The sequence below is a fragment of the Embiotoca jacksoni genome, unplaced genomic scaffold (genome assembly GCF_022577435.1).
Source record: "Embiotoca jacksoni isolate LCO1_2020_lvr unplaced genomic scaffold, fEmbJac1.0.p SCAF_22, whole genome shotgun sequence".
Classification (NCBI taxonomy): domain Eukaryota; kingdom Metazoa; phylum Chordata; class Actinopteri; family Embiotocidae; genus Embiotoca; species Embiotoca jacksoni.
This window is the reverse complement of record NW_027185363.1, coordinates 396357-413516: the sequence shown is the minus strand read 5'-3', so window position 1 is coordinate 413516 and position 17160 is coordinate 396357. Positions and strand designations below refer to the sequence as shown.

General features: G+C 40.6%; 1 protein-coding gene across 1 annotated transcript; it reads right to left on the bottom strand.

The window, feature by feature from the left end:
- Positions 1 to 260: 260 nt before the first annotated feature.
- Positions 261 to 17121, bottom strand: LOC138202782 (homer protein homolog 3). Its single transcript, XM_069157041.1, has 11 exons — positions 16353 to 17121; positions 16137 to 16185; positions 12694 to 12850; positions 10675 to 10806; positions 10436 to 10540; positions 9665 to 9673; positions 9051 to 9184; positions 5525 to 5681; positions 2293 to 2400; positions 2067 to 2147; positions 261 to 1914 (listed from the first exon to the last, which is right to left on the bottom strand). The coding sequence occupies exons 2-11, from the start codon at positions 16157 to 16159 to the stop codon at positions 1729 to 1731; spliced, it is 1092 nt and encodes a 363-aa protein (XP_069013142.1). The 5' UTR covers positions 16160 to 16185; positions 16353 to 17121; the 3' UTR covers positions 261 to 1728.
- Positions 17122 to 17160: the final 39 nt, after the last annotated feature.

The following is a 17160-nucleotide window of genomic DNA, read 5'->3' as shown; positions in this document are numbered from 1 at the left end:
CCCTGACCTTACTTTGCAACTTTGATTGTTCTGTGCATAGAGTACCAATGGATGAGAGACAAACAACCAAAATTATAGCATAACATTTAGAGTTTAAAGTTTGTGGCTTTGTCAATGAATCTTTCCTGGGTGTCCCTTAAATGTAAATCTTATTATTAATCAATTTCTTAGACTCACTGAAATCTATATGGATGAACACTAACTTCAGCCAAGTCATTAACAACATGGTCTACAGAAAAAAAACACAAACACAAAAAAAGTGCATTCGAGTGACTGTATTCTTTGCTTTAATTTCCAAACCACCCCAACAACAGCTCAGAGTCAGAGACAAAGAGCTGACATGACTGTCCACAACCATCCTTAAAACAGAACAGTAAGGCTTGAAAAAAAAGAAATCATAAACATTGCATTATAGACCATGTTGAACAATACAGTCTGTGCGATAAAAAGACTCTGAAGTAGACATTCGTTATTTTTTTAATTGGTTCATGACTCGTACGGTACAGCCACACTATCAAGGCCAACGGCATGTTGTCCACAGCTAAATGTAACGTGCTCGAAGATGAAAGAAGGCTCAAAACGTCTCTTTAATTTCCACGAATGCTTCACACCAATCAGAGCATCACATTTTATTAAGATGTGGAGCTATTATAAATAAATGATCAGGTTAGCAGTTTGTAAAGAGATGATGCACAGGACTGGATCAGCCCAAAGGTTACTTAAACTTATCTGTAAAATTAAGTGATGCGTTTTATTTTCCTATGATTACTGTTTAACTGTAGCATTATTGTTTTATATCACTTGGAAAACTCTTATTTATCCTTATTTAAATTACCTAATATATTCTATCTATTAACACATATGTAAGAGTTACTGTAGCTTAGTGAGGAATTAAAGGTTTCTTACGAGCCTAAATGAAGATGCGAAGCTGCTGGATGACTTCATCATTCACTCTGCTCTTAACATTTGATCTTTGGTGTCAATATTCAGATCTACTGTTTATGCTCAAGCTGTGCGTCCTTGAATTACCCAAATATCAAACACTATTAGCATACTGTTTATGAATGCATATCATTATTTCTATGGAAACGCTCCAGCCAAAGTCTGCCCTTCACGCAACACGACATCATAACTGGGTAACCACAAGACCAGAAGTTAATCTCTGCACAAATCAAACTTTATAACAATAATAATGTTGGATGCAGGCTGTTAAATAGGCAAAACCCTTACTAATTTTGCACTGTTTGCAATCTCTCTGCCTCTCTCGATATGCATGGACTCGGTTCATTGTAAAGATGTAAAAACAAGGCCTCTTATCATTCATGTTGACACTGCATTGCCATTTTGTGTACAAAAGTCATGAAAAACCACAAGCACCAGTTCCTAATATTAAATGTCTAGCATTGTTAAGCACTTACCTTAAGGTTGGTTTATTGCATTGAATGTTTCCCTTGAAAGCAACATGAAGCGTTACATTAGACTGGACAAGCACTACCATGTATATGATGCTGCTTAGGCCAACACCTACATGATGTCGTTGAATACAGCACAGCCGCAGCTGCAACACAGACATGGAGTAACCTTCCTGCAGCTGAGATGGTTCTTGTGCTTGAAGTGGACAGGGAGCAGCTCCATCTTGTTTTTGTTCACTGCTTGCTGCAGATTTAACCCTGTCATCTGTCATGTTTCTCTCACGGGGTGCTTTTTGCCATTTTCCCCCCTCCCTTCTTATTTGTCAATAAGTTTAACAAGGCTCTGGCGGAGGTCATTAAGGTCAAAGATCTTGATGTCCAGAATCTCTATGGCCCTCTGGATCTCTGCATCCATGCGATCCCGCTCCTCCAGAGAGCTATTGAGGTTCTGCTCTGTGTTCTGGATGCGACGCTCCAACTCTGAGTTTCGCATCTCCGTCTCCTGCGGTGAACGGGAAACGTAGAAAAGGCACAAGAAAAAGTTTACAACTTTATTGTCAGAATGAAAACTGCCAACAGATCTTCACTATTAATTACTGACGTGTTGATAACTAATGAAAGCATACAGAGTTACTGTAATAATGCCACTCTTACCCGTAATCTGTGGATGGCCTCGTCCCTGTCATGTTCCATTTCATGGTACTCCACTTTCTTACTTTGTAAAATGTGGATTTCCTGGGAAGTAATAAAAAGGTACCCATGAGAGAACTAATGTTAATGGGCTGCGCCGATGTATCTTGATCTCCTCGTCATCGAATAGAGCTGAATCAGTCATCGTCACCTGTGAAAAAGATGACGATAAAAGAAAACATTATCCAACCTCATCTTTGGCCTTCAGCAGGGCCTCCAGCTCCTCCAGGGACTGGGTCAGCTCGTCCTTCAGCAGGTCACTGGGGCCATGGCCTCCATGGGTCTCAAGTTCAGCCACCTTACAAAACACACACAATACGGGATATAACTTCTAAAATAACAAAAACCGTTGCCTTTGCCCCAGACACACCCATCTGTCCCATTTAAAGGTCTTTTAAATGCACACAAACCCACACACACACAGGCATGCAGATCAAAGTGAGCTTGAATTAAAGCTAATGAAAATTAGATGTTAAATGTTGGCCAGCTGCTCTTCAGTGCTTTATTTGGTTGTTTTTTTTTAGCTCTCTGTCCTTTATACAGGTCGTGTCAAACTGGACAAGACAGCAAAAAATGCGCTGCAACAGGAGAATAGCGGCGCAACGTCTTTAATTTTGAATCTCACACAGGTCGACACCTCGCAGTGTCAGAAGTAACTTTGGTGGACTAAAACTGTCACCAGTCGCACAACTTTCTATGCACTAATAATAAAGGTCTGAACACCAACATTACAAACACACAGCATGTCTATTCAGGCTGAATTCTTTCTATCCTTAAAATAATTTTTTTTGTGTGGTAACATCTACCGACTGAGATTGTGAATGTGCTTGACTACAGCTGGTTAGTGGCAGAATATACAAGTTTTGTGCAAAACATTATTAAATATAATCAAACACGAGCCTATAGTCACGCCAGCGGCTTGGTGAGGCCGCACTTAAACACAGCAGGGCTTTGTCCAAACTGAATGCTAACATTAGCATGCTAACATGCACCCAATGACAATGTTAACTTGTTGATGTTTAGTAAATGCAATACTGATGAAGCTCAAGTCCTTATACAAGACATACAAATTGTAGTTTCCAAACCTTTTCACAGTTATACGCAAAAAACATTCCTATTCAAATGAACGTTTAAGAAGTTACATTTATTAAGAACTGTCAACCTCAATTGCTTTACATTTGCAGAAGATTCATATTTTTTCTTGATGCTACTTCACCTATGCCTGAGAGGAGAGATACATCCAACACTATCGTTGTATTGCCACTTGGGCCCCATGAATCAGGAAAAAAAACAAACAGAATGGCACATCTACAAAATGCTCCCTGCACCCTGCGACAGGTTGGATTATTTTAAACCACGTATAGCTGACACAAGGAACAGCAGTAAAAGAAGAAGAAGAAAAAGAAACGAGTGGATGCCAGCTCCCTCTGGTGATTTTTCATTTTTTCCTAACTGGGGCATTGAAAGTAGGATATTGCTGTCCCACAAACCCCTCTCTCTCGCTCTCTCTCTCACACACCACCCCAGAGACATGAACCATTTTCAGCCACCTGGTCCCCTTCCTCAGACAGAGGGAACTAGCTCGGTCCAAAGGAGACAGAGTTCTTCACTTGTAAGAATACATTTTTTGATGTGGACTAAAACGGTGAAAACTGTTTCCTGTTGAAAAACCAGACAAGCGCTTGAGAATTTAAATAGTACCGATCAATACTGTGAGGCTGGACTATAATGGAAAGGGATCAAGGTATTAAAGCATTGAATCAGAGAGCTGTAATTGTCAGCCTGAGGCGGGTTTGTTCCCAAAGGAATCGGCTCCCAGCACACGTGAAAGCACCTTTTATTGATGAGGGGAGAAAGGGAGGCCAGAGGCATCTGCATCCACTGAAACCTGAGAAGTAATTCAAGTGGAAAACCCTCCCGAGGCTGTCAGTGTTTAGACTGAACTCCCTGGTGGTGAAATGAAACATTGCCTTGTGCATAGTGAACCGGTTCAACCAGCGCTGAGAACACCTTGATCAAAGCTTTAGAGGGAAAACGCCTACAGTACAAATCATGTCAGAGGATAATGAAGTGCCTTAGCAGCCTGACTTCCAGTTCTGAACAAGTACTTTCAAACCAAGCAAATAAAGTCTGAAAAGGAACAACCCAATCAAAACCAGCGTGATCTCGCTCAGCAGAGAGGGACATGAAAATCATTCATTAGTGAAAGCAACAGGGTGACAGGCTGAGGCACGTCAGCCTCACCTTGTTCTCGTTTGTGCAGAGCGTTACTGCAGGAAAAACCTGAGTATCTATCCCTGTTATTGAGCTAAGAATTGATAATAAGGTGTGACCTGAACCAGCAGATTCTACCCTGCAGGTTACTACAGTATTATACTCTAATGTACAACACTTCTTTGGCTCAGTTTAACTTTTTATTAACCATACTTTTACCAACAGTCTTTTTTTTTTTTTTTAAAAGCTTGTTTCAATCGTCACTTCTGGTCCAAGAAACGTTGTGAAAGTTTGTTGTTATTCCAGGAAATACACAGTATCGAGGTCAACCTTCAAAGCTTTAACATGTACCAGGTAATCCCTCAAATCTCATAACTGCTCATTGTGCTGATAGTCACCGGGGGCAACCATCTGCCCCAGCATGTACTGGGTAAGATACAAGGTACACATTTTCAGCTCACCTAGACCACTGGAAGAAAGTGCAGCATCCAGCGGACAGATATTTCTGTCCATATTAATTATTCAAAATTCATTAATTTAAATAAAACCCATTAACATGATAATTCATCTGATTTGGGCATGTCATACTCAGTTACTTAGGTAACACTAACTGTATATACAGGACAGATGGTGTTTGATTGCATTATACCCTGACAAATGAAAAAAATGGTTTTGAAGTAAATACAAATAAAAAAATTCTCATCATGCAAAAGTTACTATTTGGATATAATGTTAAGTGCAACATGCACAATAACAAGTGCATTTTGTTTAATATTTAGGAATTGTTCACATACAGAAACTGTCATAGCTCAGACAAATATGGACATATTCAGAAAGAAAGAAACTTTGAACCATCTGCATTAAACGTCACTAAAAAGACTGGTTTAATCATCCATTCAGTTATTTCAAAGTAAAACTAATTTAGCATATGAAATTATGGAGAATATGTGAAAAACGCTATAACCAAAGATTTGTGATTTGGGAAAATGTAGAAATAGAATATTAACTAATAGTTTTTACTACTCGTAGTAATAGTACTCTGCTGTGAAGTACAGACGGACTCCTGTAATATACCTGTGGTCAGCATGTGTCAAACATTCTGGAGATCATTACCATGACATTTTAATAATGGCTAATTCAGGGACCAGGGTAAGCACACTTAAACAGAGCACCCTCTGAGTGACAGTTTTGAAAGAGAAGAGGTTCACCTGCTCTCTGAGTCTGTCAGTCTCTTCCTGATATGCTGCCAGCTGTTTCTTCCACTGCTCCACGTTAGCATTAGCTTCATGCAAAGCGGCCACCAACTTGGAGTTGCTGTCCTGCAGAGTGAAGAGCTCAGCCTCCACGTTCATCTCACAAATAGACCTGAAAGACACAAATACCAATGATACCTTTAACATAACATACAATACCATACACATCAACTTCATGATAATATAGCTGATACAGTGTGGCATCTGATTATTGTCCGTATTTTAAACCAGCACAGACAAGTAGTCCTTGTGTAGAAGTATTTATAAAATATTTTTAATTCTATGATAACTGGGCAAACTCCTGCTGATGAAGATAATGCAAGAGGATTAAAAGCTCCAGAACAAATTCTACATGTCCTTGAGGTAAACTTATTTTGTTAACTTCTGTGTCAGTCAGTATTAGTTTAGTAGTTATACCTTAACAAACACAAGTTTTAATAAGAAAACTGACAGACTGAAAAAAGAATTATACAATTATTTGTTAGATAAACTCCATTATGTGTACACCCTGTGTAGTTCAGCAAGGTAAATATGTGTGGGCTTATATCTGATAGTCTGATTATATGTCACGTGGTTGCCTTTTGCCGACTTGTTTTTAAAATGGAGAGCATCCGAGTTCACTGTGAATACTGAGTCTTGCGTAAAGCACTGCAACATGAGGCTGAATACTATAGCTGGCTGTGGAGTAAGAGCCAAATGAACTGCTGCCAACACTTTGGAACATGATGAAACACGGATGGCCTGGTTAACACAATCACCAACCCACTACAGATGTGTTAAGGAGGCTATATGAGGAACTGCAGCCTGCAGCAGCACACCTACAGACCGGAGTAAAGGTCATTTCACAGGTCTCGTAACAAAGCAAAGATACACTTATTAAAGTCCTCTGAGAGCAGAGCACAAGACCAAACTGACTGTCTTCATCAGGACTGAATGTGACATTCAAAGAAATGAGACCACTGACATCATTAAACTCAAGACATTTGTGGTCATCAAGGAACAGAGACAAGTAGTAGAGGGTGGACATTGACTAAATGACATCAACACGTGGCAACAAAGTTCAGTAATTTTAGTTTAGAGTCTTCTTTTGTCGATTTTTTTGTATTTGTTCATTTACAATGCTCTTATCCCCACTGACCTTTGTTCAAGTTTAAAATCATGAGAGCATAAAATCTAGTTTGGGACTACGCGTGTCATTACCAATATATGATACATGCATTGTTTGCACAAGATAAGGCCTCTTCCCTGCTTGTCCAGCTTCAGTTTTATGCCACTTACAGAACATACATGATTTTCAGTTCATTTTTTCTGTCTGTAAACAAGATTGGTCAGATTCTCTCTTTTCGTCTTTGATCCTTTGTCTTCGCTCTACATCCCGAAAGCTTGAGGTTGTCCCCCGGCAACAGTTTACCATGGTAACCATTCGAGAGCAGCTTTCTGTGGTAATAATTGGACTGCAGGACATAAAAGCATTGTGGGTGGCTCAAAGAACTGAATGGAGGGATGTTTACAAGCATTATTTTATGTTACGTATGCCTCAATGCTTCAACAAAGGCCTCTTCATTTCCAAGAAGATCTTAACAAATCGACTAACGTCAAACTGTAACTAACCCAAGAAAATAAAACCATGTTAATACTCAGAGAGTTACAAGTAATAGATTACCTGTTCAAGTGCAACCAGAAGCATCATCTGCTGGATCACTTGAAATGTTTAACAACCTCATGAAGTTATAATGTATATTACTACAGTCACTATTACGTTATTGTCTGAAAAAGTAATTTTCCCCTTAAATAATGATGCTGTCAAATCTCATCCTTTCTTAACGATGTGATTTCCGATCTAATTTGGACAAAATAAATGAATATCATTACATTGAAGCATCATTCACTTACAGAAGAGATGTGGCTGTATGAACTGCGCCATGTGAACTTGTTGTCTGTGTCTTTAAAGGAAAAGGTCAATATTTTGGGAAAGTCACAAATTCCTTTTTTTCATGAGAGTTAGATGAGAGATCAATACCTCTCTCGTATTCACCTCTTCAATATGAAGCTACAGCCACAAAACGGTTCGCTTAGGTTAACATAAAGACTAGCTTGAAGGCACTGTCCAAATGTACAAAATCCACCTACCATCTTGTTGTAATTACCCTTCAGTTTTTGGAATGGATTGAACCAATTAGAAATAGTATGTCAACAAGTGAGCTTTAAAAGCTTAAGTTTTTTAAACCTTCGGACAGATTCAAGCTCGTTGTTTCCCCCCATTTTCAGCATTGATTGTACATAAAAATGTACGTAGCTCACAGGTCTGAAACTGCAAAACCACCGAGTTGCACTAGAGGCTGGCTCCAAAAAGTCTCTGGTTCCACAGACTCCCAATCAACGTTTCTCATGAAATACAAAGTCCATCACTTTTTTCCACTAGTTATTTTGGAGTTGTTGGCTAAAGTCGCTCCTTCTTAATAGTTTTCTGGCGGTCCATTTGAAAATAATCCAGTCATTTATTAAAGAATAAGTCTCAAAAAGCCGTGTTTTGGGGGCTTGTCAGTTTGATTGACAGGCCTGTGGTGCAGTCAGGTTATGGCTTTCAATGGGCGGGATGTAAAATCGTCGGGTTTCCAATCAGATCGAGTCAAAGCCACCGCTCGCTCTTCCCCGGCTAATCCAAATATGGTCAATTCTGGCTCCGGACCGCTCCCAACAAGCAAGATGGCGACGGTCAATATCCGAACTTGAGGCCTCATTACAGCCGTTTAAAAAACAATGGGTGACGTCACTTTTGGTCACTGCTTGATTTTCAGTCTTTATGCTAAACTAAGCTAATCAGCTGCTGGCTTTTGATGAATTTTTACCATACAGAAATAATAGTGGGATTTTTTTTCATCAAATGCTGGGCAAGAAAAGAAAAAATGCATTTCTCCCAAAATGTCAAACTATTCTTTTAATGTTACACTGTAAAAAAAAAAGAAGAAAAAAAAGTCATATATTAAACTAAGAAATTCTTAGCAAAATGTCCATTTACTGACAATTTCCTGGAGCTGTCACTGGGAGTTTGCTATGTTGTCATGGAGAATCTTATCACCCAGTATCACATGAGATTCAACACTAGGTCATCTCCATGACAACTGAGCAACAAATAAAGGCCGTGAGATGTGGCTGAAAAGTCTGGAATTTTTTTTCGAGGATATGAAAAATGAACCTTCTGCTAAAATTCGATCTGTGTTTGTGAGCGACTGATAAAGTGACAAGTTTTTATGGTTTCTACAAATTGGTCGTCAAGTTTTGAACTTTGCGAGCAGTAGAACAGGGAAACTGCGAGTTTAAAATGCAATATTTTTTTTTATCACCCAGATTCTTCATGCCTGAACAAAACAAGCCTTTAACAAAAATGTTTCAGAGAAATTAAGAGAAAGTGTTTGTGTAGCTTCTTTGCTTTCAATTCTGCTGACGTGTGTGTTTTGGTGCGTGTGCACGACGTGGTTACCCTTCAGACAGCATCTTTTTAATGCGCTCCTTTTCAGAAGACAGGGTGATGTCCGCGCTCTGGCTGCGGAACAGCTTGTCCTCGGGCCCATTCACACACATCACCGGCGGAGACTGGAGTTCGTCAGAGAGGTCCTGAGAAATGCATCAGTAAATAGACTCTCACGGTAACACACACAGCATCACAACAAAAGAGAGTCTCAGCACTAGATGGATGATTTAAACAGGAGAGACTCGGTGTCTTTGTGAGGGGAACTGATTGAAGATGTGAAAACTACAGTCACATCAACGCCCAATGTAGTATTGTTTCAAGTGCTCAAGGTTTAAATTAAAAAAAAAACAATAACACGGAAATCAAATAAAGCTGGTGACATGATGCTGTAATGTTAAGGTAGTTTTGGTGTCTGTTTTGGTTTGATAAATCTTTTATATACAGTCTATGGATACATTTAAAGCTTAACCTACATGAATTCACAGTTTCTAGATGTCCCTTGAGAACTGTCTGCACATAGTTTCAGGTGTAAAAACATTAAAACTCAAAGACCGAATGAAAGGAAATGTCTGTCTGGGCACATATTCATTGTGCATTTGTAGTTAAATCAAGAAAATACTCACCTGTGAGAACTACAGAGGAAATCCAGGAGGTGGAAAAATAAACAGACAAAGAAACATGCTGTTAAAAAGCACATAATACTTAATGGGGCTGTTAAAATATCACAATCACAGCAGCACTTAGCAGCCTGATCAGCTATGTATTGGAGTGTCATTTAGCAAGTACAATTAATGGATGCAGTTGTCACATTTTCTGGAGCTTTGGCTTTTCCAATGTGTTCGTTAAATCAATAAAGACGTTGAGTGGGACATCACTTGGAATCTGTTCAGCCGTGGAATTAAAATGGAAACGGGCATGCTCCTCGTGACCAAGCAGATGTAAACGACGGGTGATTATTCTCTATTGATCAAAAAGAGAATGAACTGCACTACGTTTTCATCATTACAGCGTTTCAGTCAGGGGCTTCTTCATGGCGGCTGTGGGTAGAAAATGTGAGCGTGTTGTACTGCTGAGTAGCGCAGGATAATTTTACCATCGTCCTAGTTTTCTTCACTTTCACTTCCCTCCGAGACAAGTGACCCAGCTCACATTTCTTTTGCTTCCCTTTCCTCTCTTTCCATTCCTCCTTTGATTCAATCACAGCCCTGTCTAATAGCTGAACTGCTGCAGGTAACACAGGTACGGTCATCTAATCTTGGCTCACAGCGTCTTGTCAATACTGAAAATACGTCACTGGATATATCTGCAGATAATTAAGTGACTTTCTGCCTGATACCTGAAAATGCTCGCTCTTCTTTCATGTTCACATTGTTTTCTAAAAGAGCAGAGCTCACCTGAGGGGCAGCGATGGTGAGCGCAGTGTTGACCAGTTCTTTGTCCTGTGACTTTTCTCGTGCCAGACGAGCTGCATCCTTCACCTCCTTGAACTTATCTGAAAACTTTTCAAAAAAAGGACGAGTCACAAACTGTTTTACTTTATGAAACCGAAAACCATGCAGCACAAATTACCTTTAGGAAATGAGCAATAAGCTTTACTGGTACTTTGGCCCGAGTTAACTGTGGTTTAGTTTACCTGATGCAGCTGCTGCTCTGTGGCAAAACCCAAACCGTAGACGGTGTTGGCCCTGCTGTCAGCCCACTGACCGAACTTCTGGGACGTCTTCGTAAACGTCATGCTGGGTGTAACAGTGCAGTTGATAATCGCCTGCAGATGCGGAGATAATAAAAAGGAGCGATGCATTTAGGTGCAGGTGAAGAGAACAGATGGTTCTGTTAGCAGAGATGAATCCAGAAAAAAAAATACATATTTGAACTGAGTCAATATATTAGTTGTGGTATTTTTAACAATAGAGCAGCAATAAAGACAATAAAAGGGAAAAGCAAAATAAATCTAAAGACTTAGACTATCAAATGTGACTGTTTTAATGCAGTTTGTAGATCGTACTTCCCCATCCAACAAATTCTGAACAAATGAAAAGTTTTATTCCTGAAAGTATATATTTTGAATCTGATTGTCTACTGTTTTGTAAATTAAAGTTTTAAACTGATGGTTCCATATGAACATTGACGTGTTTATCTACATCAGTGACGTGGTTTCAAGCAGGACAACGTAGCCTTTGGTCCAGACTGAAATATTTCATCAACTTTTGAAAATTTGAACAATAAATGTTCCCATTAACTTTGCTGATCCCCCTGATGGCACCATTACATTGAGATTCTGGGATTTTATTGACATGTCTCCACAGCTATTGAAAAAATTCCTGCTACATTTATCTCAGATATTTGAGCCCGTTCTCATTCCCACGGCGGCAACTAATGTCGTTTGGTCACAGCCATCATCTGTACTTTGCATTTTCTGCTAATGAGTGAATGTTAACAGGCTAACGTATCAAACGTAGATACTGAACATGGTTTTAAATCCTCGCCTACAACCTGACATTGTCATTGTGACCATGTTAGCATGCTGCTGTAAGCATTGAGCTCCAAGTACACCCTCACAGAGACACAAACGATGATATGTACTTTGAAGTAAACAGTAATCATTTTTCACTAATCTTGTGTCACTGATGAACAAATATAAACCTTGTCAACAGCAGGATAATTTCATATTTCTAAAAATCAAAACAAAACCTGTGCTTATTATTTTACCTCACCACTGGGATTTTTTGGCAATCAGCTATTTTCAATCCTGTTCTCTTCTGAGACATGTTTGTTCTTTAAAAAAAAAAAAAAAGCCTGTTCTGACACGATCAAAAACCTAGCTCTTATTGTTCAAAGGAAATTCAGAGAAGAGGCCAATTTAAATCACTTTTCTGGCCAACGGAAGGGATATACAATCCCAGCACATCCACCAACTTCATCACCTCATTCTCAGTGAGGTGGCTGAAGCCGCCTCTTTCCCCCCCGTAGCACCGGAGAAAAAAAAATATTAGAGCAGTCCTATTTATAAACCGTTTTACGTCATCTCCAGTGGTACAATAATGGAAGCGATTTAAAACCCTAGAATTGCAGGACATTGGCAGCTTAGGAAGAAGCTTTTTCCTCCTTCTTTCCCGTCTAACAAATGATTACATGAACTCTCCAGTCTGCGTTTGTGCGGTGACATTTTTGACATAACATGTTGGACTGCAGCAGCAGCAGTGAAGATTACTGTGGAGCCAGACACCAGTCCTGGCAGGATCGGGCTGCTGGATGACCAACTGCCACCTCGCACTGCCTTCTGGGAGGCAGGAATGTGGGTCACACCAGAGGTGCTAAGAAGAGATCAGATAGACCCGCCCCCCCCTTTTAGTGCTCGATGTGACCTCTTCCTCGTAATCTAGATCCAAAGGGCTGCAAGAAAGATGCTCTGGTTGTTGATTTTTGAGACCCACTACGGTTTAATTTATTACATATTTCCTGACCTGACAGACCTTCTGGTAGGAGTATGGTTGGCGAAGAGGAAAATCCATCTGAAGCTGCTGCTTTGTTACAAATACTTTAAGGCTCTGTTTTACATCTGGACAGTCAATTCATTTTATTGAACTCTATCCTCCATTTATTTTTAATTTGGAATCTTTGTTAAATTTGAAACTTTGTCTTTCCTACTCACCTTTGTCCCGCCCACGCTGATGATGCGGTAGACGTTGCGGTTGGCATCATAGAAGAAGGACACTGTGACGGCATGCTTGCTGGCGGGTATCCAGTTCCTCTTGGTGGCGGGGTCGATCTGGAACACATGGGCCCGGGCGCTGAAGATCGGCTGCTCCCTGGAGGACCAAACACAGGGATGAGGATGATGATGAGATACTGTAAGAATATTTTTCTTTATAAAGGGAATGTCAAAGTGCGAATCCCTCGACAGACTAAAGTCTAAAACAAAGGTTTAAAAGGAATTGAATATGATGCAGTGAAATCTCTTTTTCTCTTAGGAAATTTAATCTTTTAAAAGACATAGACATAAATGTGTTTTTGCAAATGATAAGAGCATTAAAAACGTAAAAAAACAAAACAACAACAAAAAAAAACCTCCATTAAAACTCATTATCAAACAATCCTACTCAAGAATCTTCTCTTTCTCTTAAAAAGGAAATCCTTCATCATTTTCATAATGGGACATATCAGCCTGCCTCTCTGCCATCCAGGGACAGATGTGGAATCATCCTTTGGCTTTCTCACACACTTTTGCCTGCGTCATTCAGCAGCCATACAGGGTTAGCTGGCCAACGATGTAGACAAGAACGCTGTGAACCATCTCCTGAATCGTTCACCCTCCGCGCTCTGATCTGCTCCTGGCAGAATTTGCAGAGATGTATCCTGGATACCAAGTAAATACATCAAAGCAACAAAGTCACTGGCCACCGCAATGTGGCATGAATTGCAAGACTGCTGAAGGTCTTCCTCTCCTTTTTACTCTCTTCCTCTTCAGCCGGTATTAATGTATGTCAAACTCTGTTTTTTTTTGTGTGTTAAAATTGATGGTCAATATTGTACTCATTGACAACAGAGGCAAGCCTCTGAAGAATAAAAGTATCATGAGAAGATGCTGCAGTGCATCACTCTTCTTTGCTGCCCATTTCCATCACATAGAAATACTGTCCGAAAGGTGCCACGTTAAAAGAACAAAATGGTAAAAACTAGAACGTTTCTTCTTCTTCACTGCTATATTGTAAGTTGCTGTGGCTATTCCCTGTAGAACTGTGTTATTTTGGCCAGTCATTGTGCATTTATATCTGACCTCATTAGTGACACAAAAATCCAATAATGTTGTCTGTGTGTGTGTGTGTGTGTGTGTGTGTGTGTGTGTGTGTGTGTGTGTGTGTGTGTGTGTGTGTGTGTGTGTGTGTGTGTGTGTGTTTCTCACTCAGATCATGACTTTAAAATAGAAAAACAGTGACCCAGACATATGGACTTATACAGTGTTTCGAGGACCGACTAAAGACGTTGAAATGAATGGTGGCGGTTCAACGACATGCCAGTCTGATAAGAACCAGTGCTGTAATTCTCCTTCTCATCTCACAGTAATCGCTCTGGTGTCAGTGGATCTGCTGCTGAGCCTCCTCAACCTCTTAGGTCTGAATGGGAGAGGACACCACAGCGAGGACAGCCTTCTTCAAACTGGGACTGAGAATTCTGCTCTGGTTTCTATTGAGAATCTGATATAAAGTTCTGGTTGTGGAGTTGTTCCAAGTATTTGTTTGGTGCTCATGCATGAATTTGACTTAAAGATAATGTAATTAAAATTCTGATGGCAGGAAGGACAATAACAAGCACACATACAGTTCATTCATCAAGCCTAAATTAAAGCCACCAACACTGTTTTAAAAAATGAGTCCAGCAATTTGGTGTTGAACTTCCATAAAGTCACGGGGACTTGCAACAGAAGAAATTATTTTCTTGAGTGATACATTCCTTCTTTGATCTATAAAATGTGAAACAATAGTAAATAACTCTGCAGTGTCCAGTTGTCCGAGACAGTGTCTTCTCATGTTGCTTGTCTTTTGTGACCCTGTTCTCCAAAATCTAAATATATTCAGTTTACTGACATATAAGACAACTGAGAAGCTGAAACTAGTTCATATTCTGAATTTTGCTTTTAAAATAGAGACTATAATTATTAAAGTAGTTGATAACCAATCAACTGATAGTTAATTTCATCTTGGAGGCCCATATTTGAAACACTGAGGTCTCTGACGTTGAACAACAAAACTGATTCACTATTAAAATCGTCATATAATTACATGTTATAATGTTGCCCCATCACTGCTATGCTCTGACCTTGCCTGCAGCGATGCGCTCCACCGCAGGATATCTTGCACCTAATGGCATCCACCCTGAATAACATGGACCACTTTGTAAACACGATGAACCAGAAATCAAACAGACAAACAGAGGATGGCTGGCTGCAAGTGTGTGTGTGTGTGTGTGTGCATGTGTGCATGTGCGTGTGCATGTGCGTCAACATTTGTTGTTTCCTGTATGTAAAAACTGTTGGTTTTAAAAACAGCAGTGTGAGTGCTCATGTTTGTTTGTGTGTGTGTGTGTGTGTGTGTGTGTGTGTGTGTGTGTGTGTGTGTGTGTGTGTGTGTGTGTGTGTGCGCGTGTGCGTGTGCGTGTTCAGTCACTTTACGGTCATCCTCAGCAGATGGATGTGGCCTACTTAATGTGGGTCTCAAAGCATAACAAGAAAGCCTGGTAGTGATTAGACGGCGGTCGAGGCTGTGATCTACCTAAATCTTTCATACACATATGTTAAACATTAGAAAGAGAGATTACTAAATTTATGCGAGGAATTTTCCATTATTTCATCCTCTGCTGCTGAAGAAAGGAGGCAGCTCTTTACAGCTGTATGGTCTGAATAATCCATCGAAAGGACAGCAATTCAACAGTGTCTGATTTCTGCGAGCAGCCAACACACTGTCTGTGGCAGTTCACAGCTGTCCCACTACAGATTCACACTCACATACTGTACTTGAAAACAAAATAACACCAATAGAAGGTTGATTATAGCAACTCAGACAAGTGTTTCTACATTTATGTGAAAGAAAATTAGCAGCTTCTCACATTCCCGCCTGCTCTTCTCTGAACGCTCACCGATTCCCATTTTTCAACTGCAATAAAAGCATCCTAAGCAAAATCATTACAAGGAATTATGTTTCAAATAATCTAAAGACTCTGGGGCCACACACACACACACACACACACACACCTTACATAAGATGTTTGTCTTAATTAAACAGAAGTCTGAAATTACCCTGCTGAATCTGAGTTAGCGCAAACCAGAACATTGCTCCAGATGTGCTGCACAGCCAAAATCAGCAGAGGACTGATGGTTTTTCATCTGCAACACCACTTCTATTTTAAACTTCTACTATGACTGTTTGTTTTATAAGTTAAGACTAACTTTCCCCTGTTTTGATCTTAATGTATTCATTTCAGGTTTATGTGGAGAGTTTGGCATTCCAAGGTCAGGAGTACAAGAAATCCATGTGACATGTAAACAGAAAAAAAGGAAAAGCTGGTGAATGTTGACGCTGAGGTTTACAATGTTCTTACCTTTCTCTGTGGTGAGAAAACATCTTACAAGGTGACTGAGACTTCTTTTCTGCAAGAAAAAAAAGCAGCAGATATTAACCCAACAAGTATTTTCTCTCACTATGCGAATTATATCAGAAAAATTAAGAATGATGATTGTCAAAAGGAGTTTGCTCCCATAATTTGGTCTAATTTTTCACTTTCAGGCCAATTAAATAGGAAAGGCGAACCACTTACCCCATGTCGGTGTGAAACCTCGTTGAGTCTGTTATCTTGCAATATTTCCGCGCTGAAACTGCTGCTGTCCCAGTCGGTCTCCTCTTCCCTTCGGTCTGATGAGCCAGATGCTTTATTCCTGCTTTATTCTCCAGGGGGGGAGGTTTCACTGCAAGGCGCCACACACAAGCCTGCTGCAGCCTACCGAGTGTCAGCACCGTCCTGTCCTGAGCGCCGGGGTCCACCGAGCAGCTCTGCGGAGCCCGGAGAGTCACAGCCCGGAGGAGGCACAGCCACCGACCTCGATGACTGAAATGACCGCGGACCGGTCCGAGTCCATGTTGCCCGGCCAAAGGAGAAGCAGCGACCTACTCTTTGTCTCTCTCGCTCTCTTTTTCTTTCTTTCTAACCTTGTCCCGGTGGTCAGACCTTTCTGCTCCTCATCCAGCCGGCTGTCCGCATTCAACAGCCGACAGTAGAGTACCACCTGCTGGCTCTGCAGCCCCTGAACAGCCGCTCCAGCTGCATGTTGTGGCAGTGAGGCAGGGAAACTGTGTCAACCTGCCCGCAGCCAATGAGCCTGCTTTGTGTGCACACTGCAAACCGGACCTTATAGGTCTGCTCGAGGACGCCAGATTTAGGGCTTAAGACTCGCTGGCCCCAGAGGAAAAGTCATGACCTAAAAAGCCAAGCTAAAGAGTCATACTACATCCCATTTAGGGGCCTGCAGCTGGAATGAATTACTATTTTACACGATCAGAGTCCGTCTGTCACGCTGCCTTGTGTGGATTTAACGGACCACCTCATGCTCCCGTGGCAGTCCATCTGC

Excerpts from the sequence above, each read along its gene's own strand:
- LOC138202782 (XM_069157041.1), bottom strand. The coding sequence starts at position 16,159 with ATGTTTTCTCACCACAGAGAAAG. Across the intron at positions 12,851-16,136 it reads TTTTCTCACCACAGAGAAAG|GGAGCAGCCGATCTTCAGCG; the intron begins GTAAGAACATTG and ends TTGGTCCTCCAG. Across the intron at positions 10,807-12,693 it reads TCAGCGTGGGCGGGACAAAG|GCGATTATCAACTGCACTGT; the intron begins GTGAGTAGGAAA and ends CCGCATCTGCAG.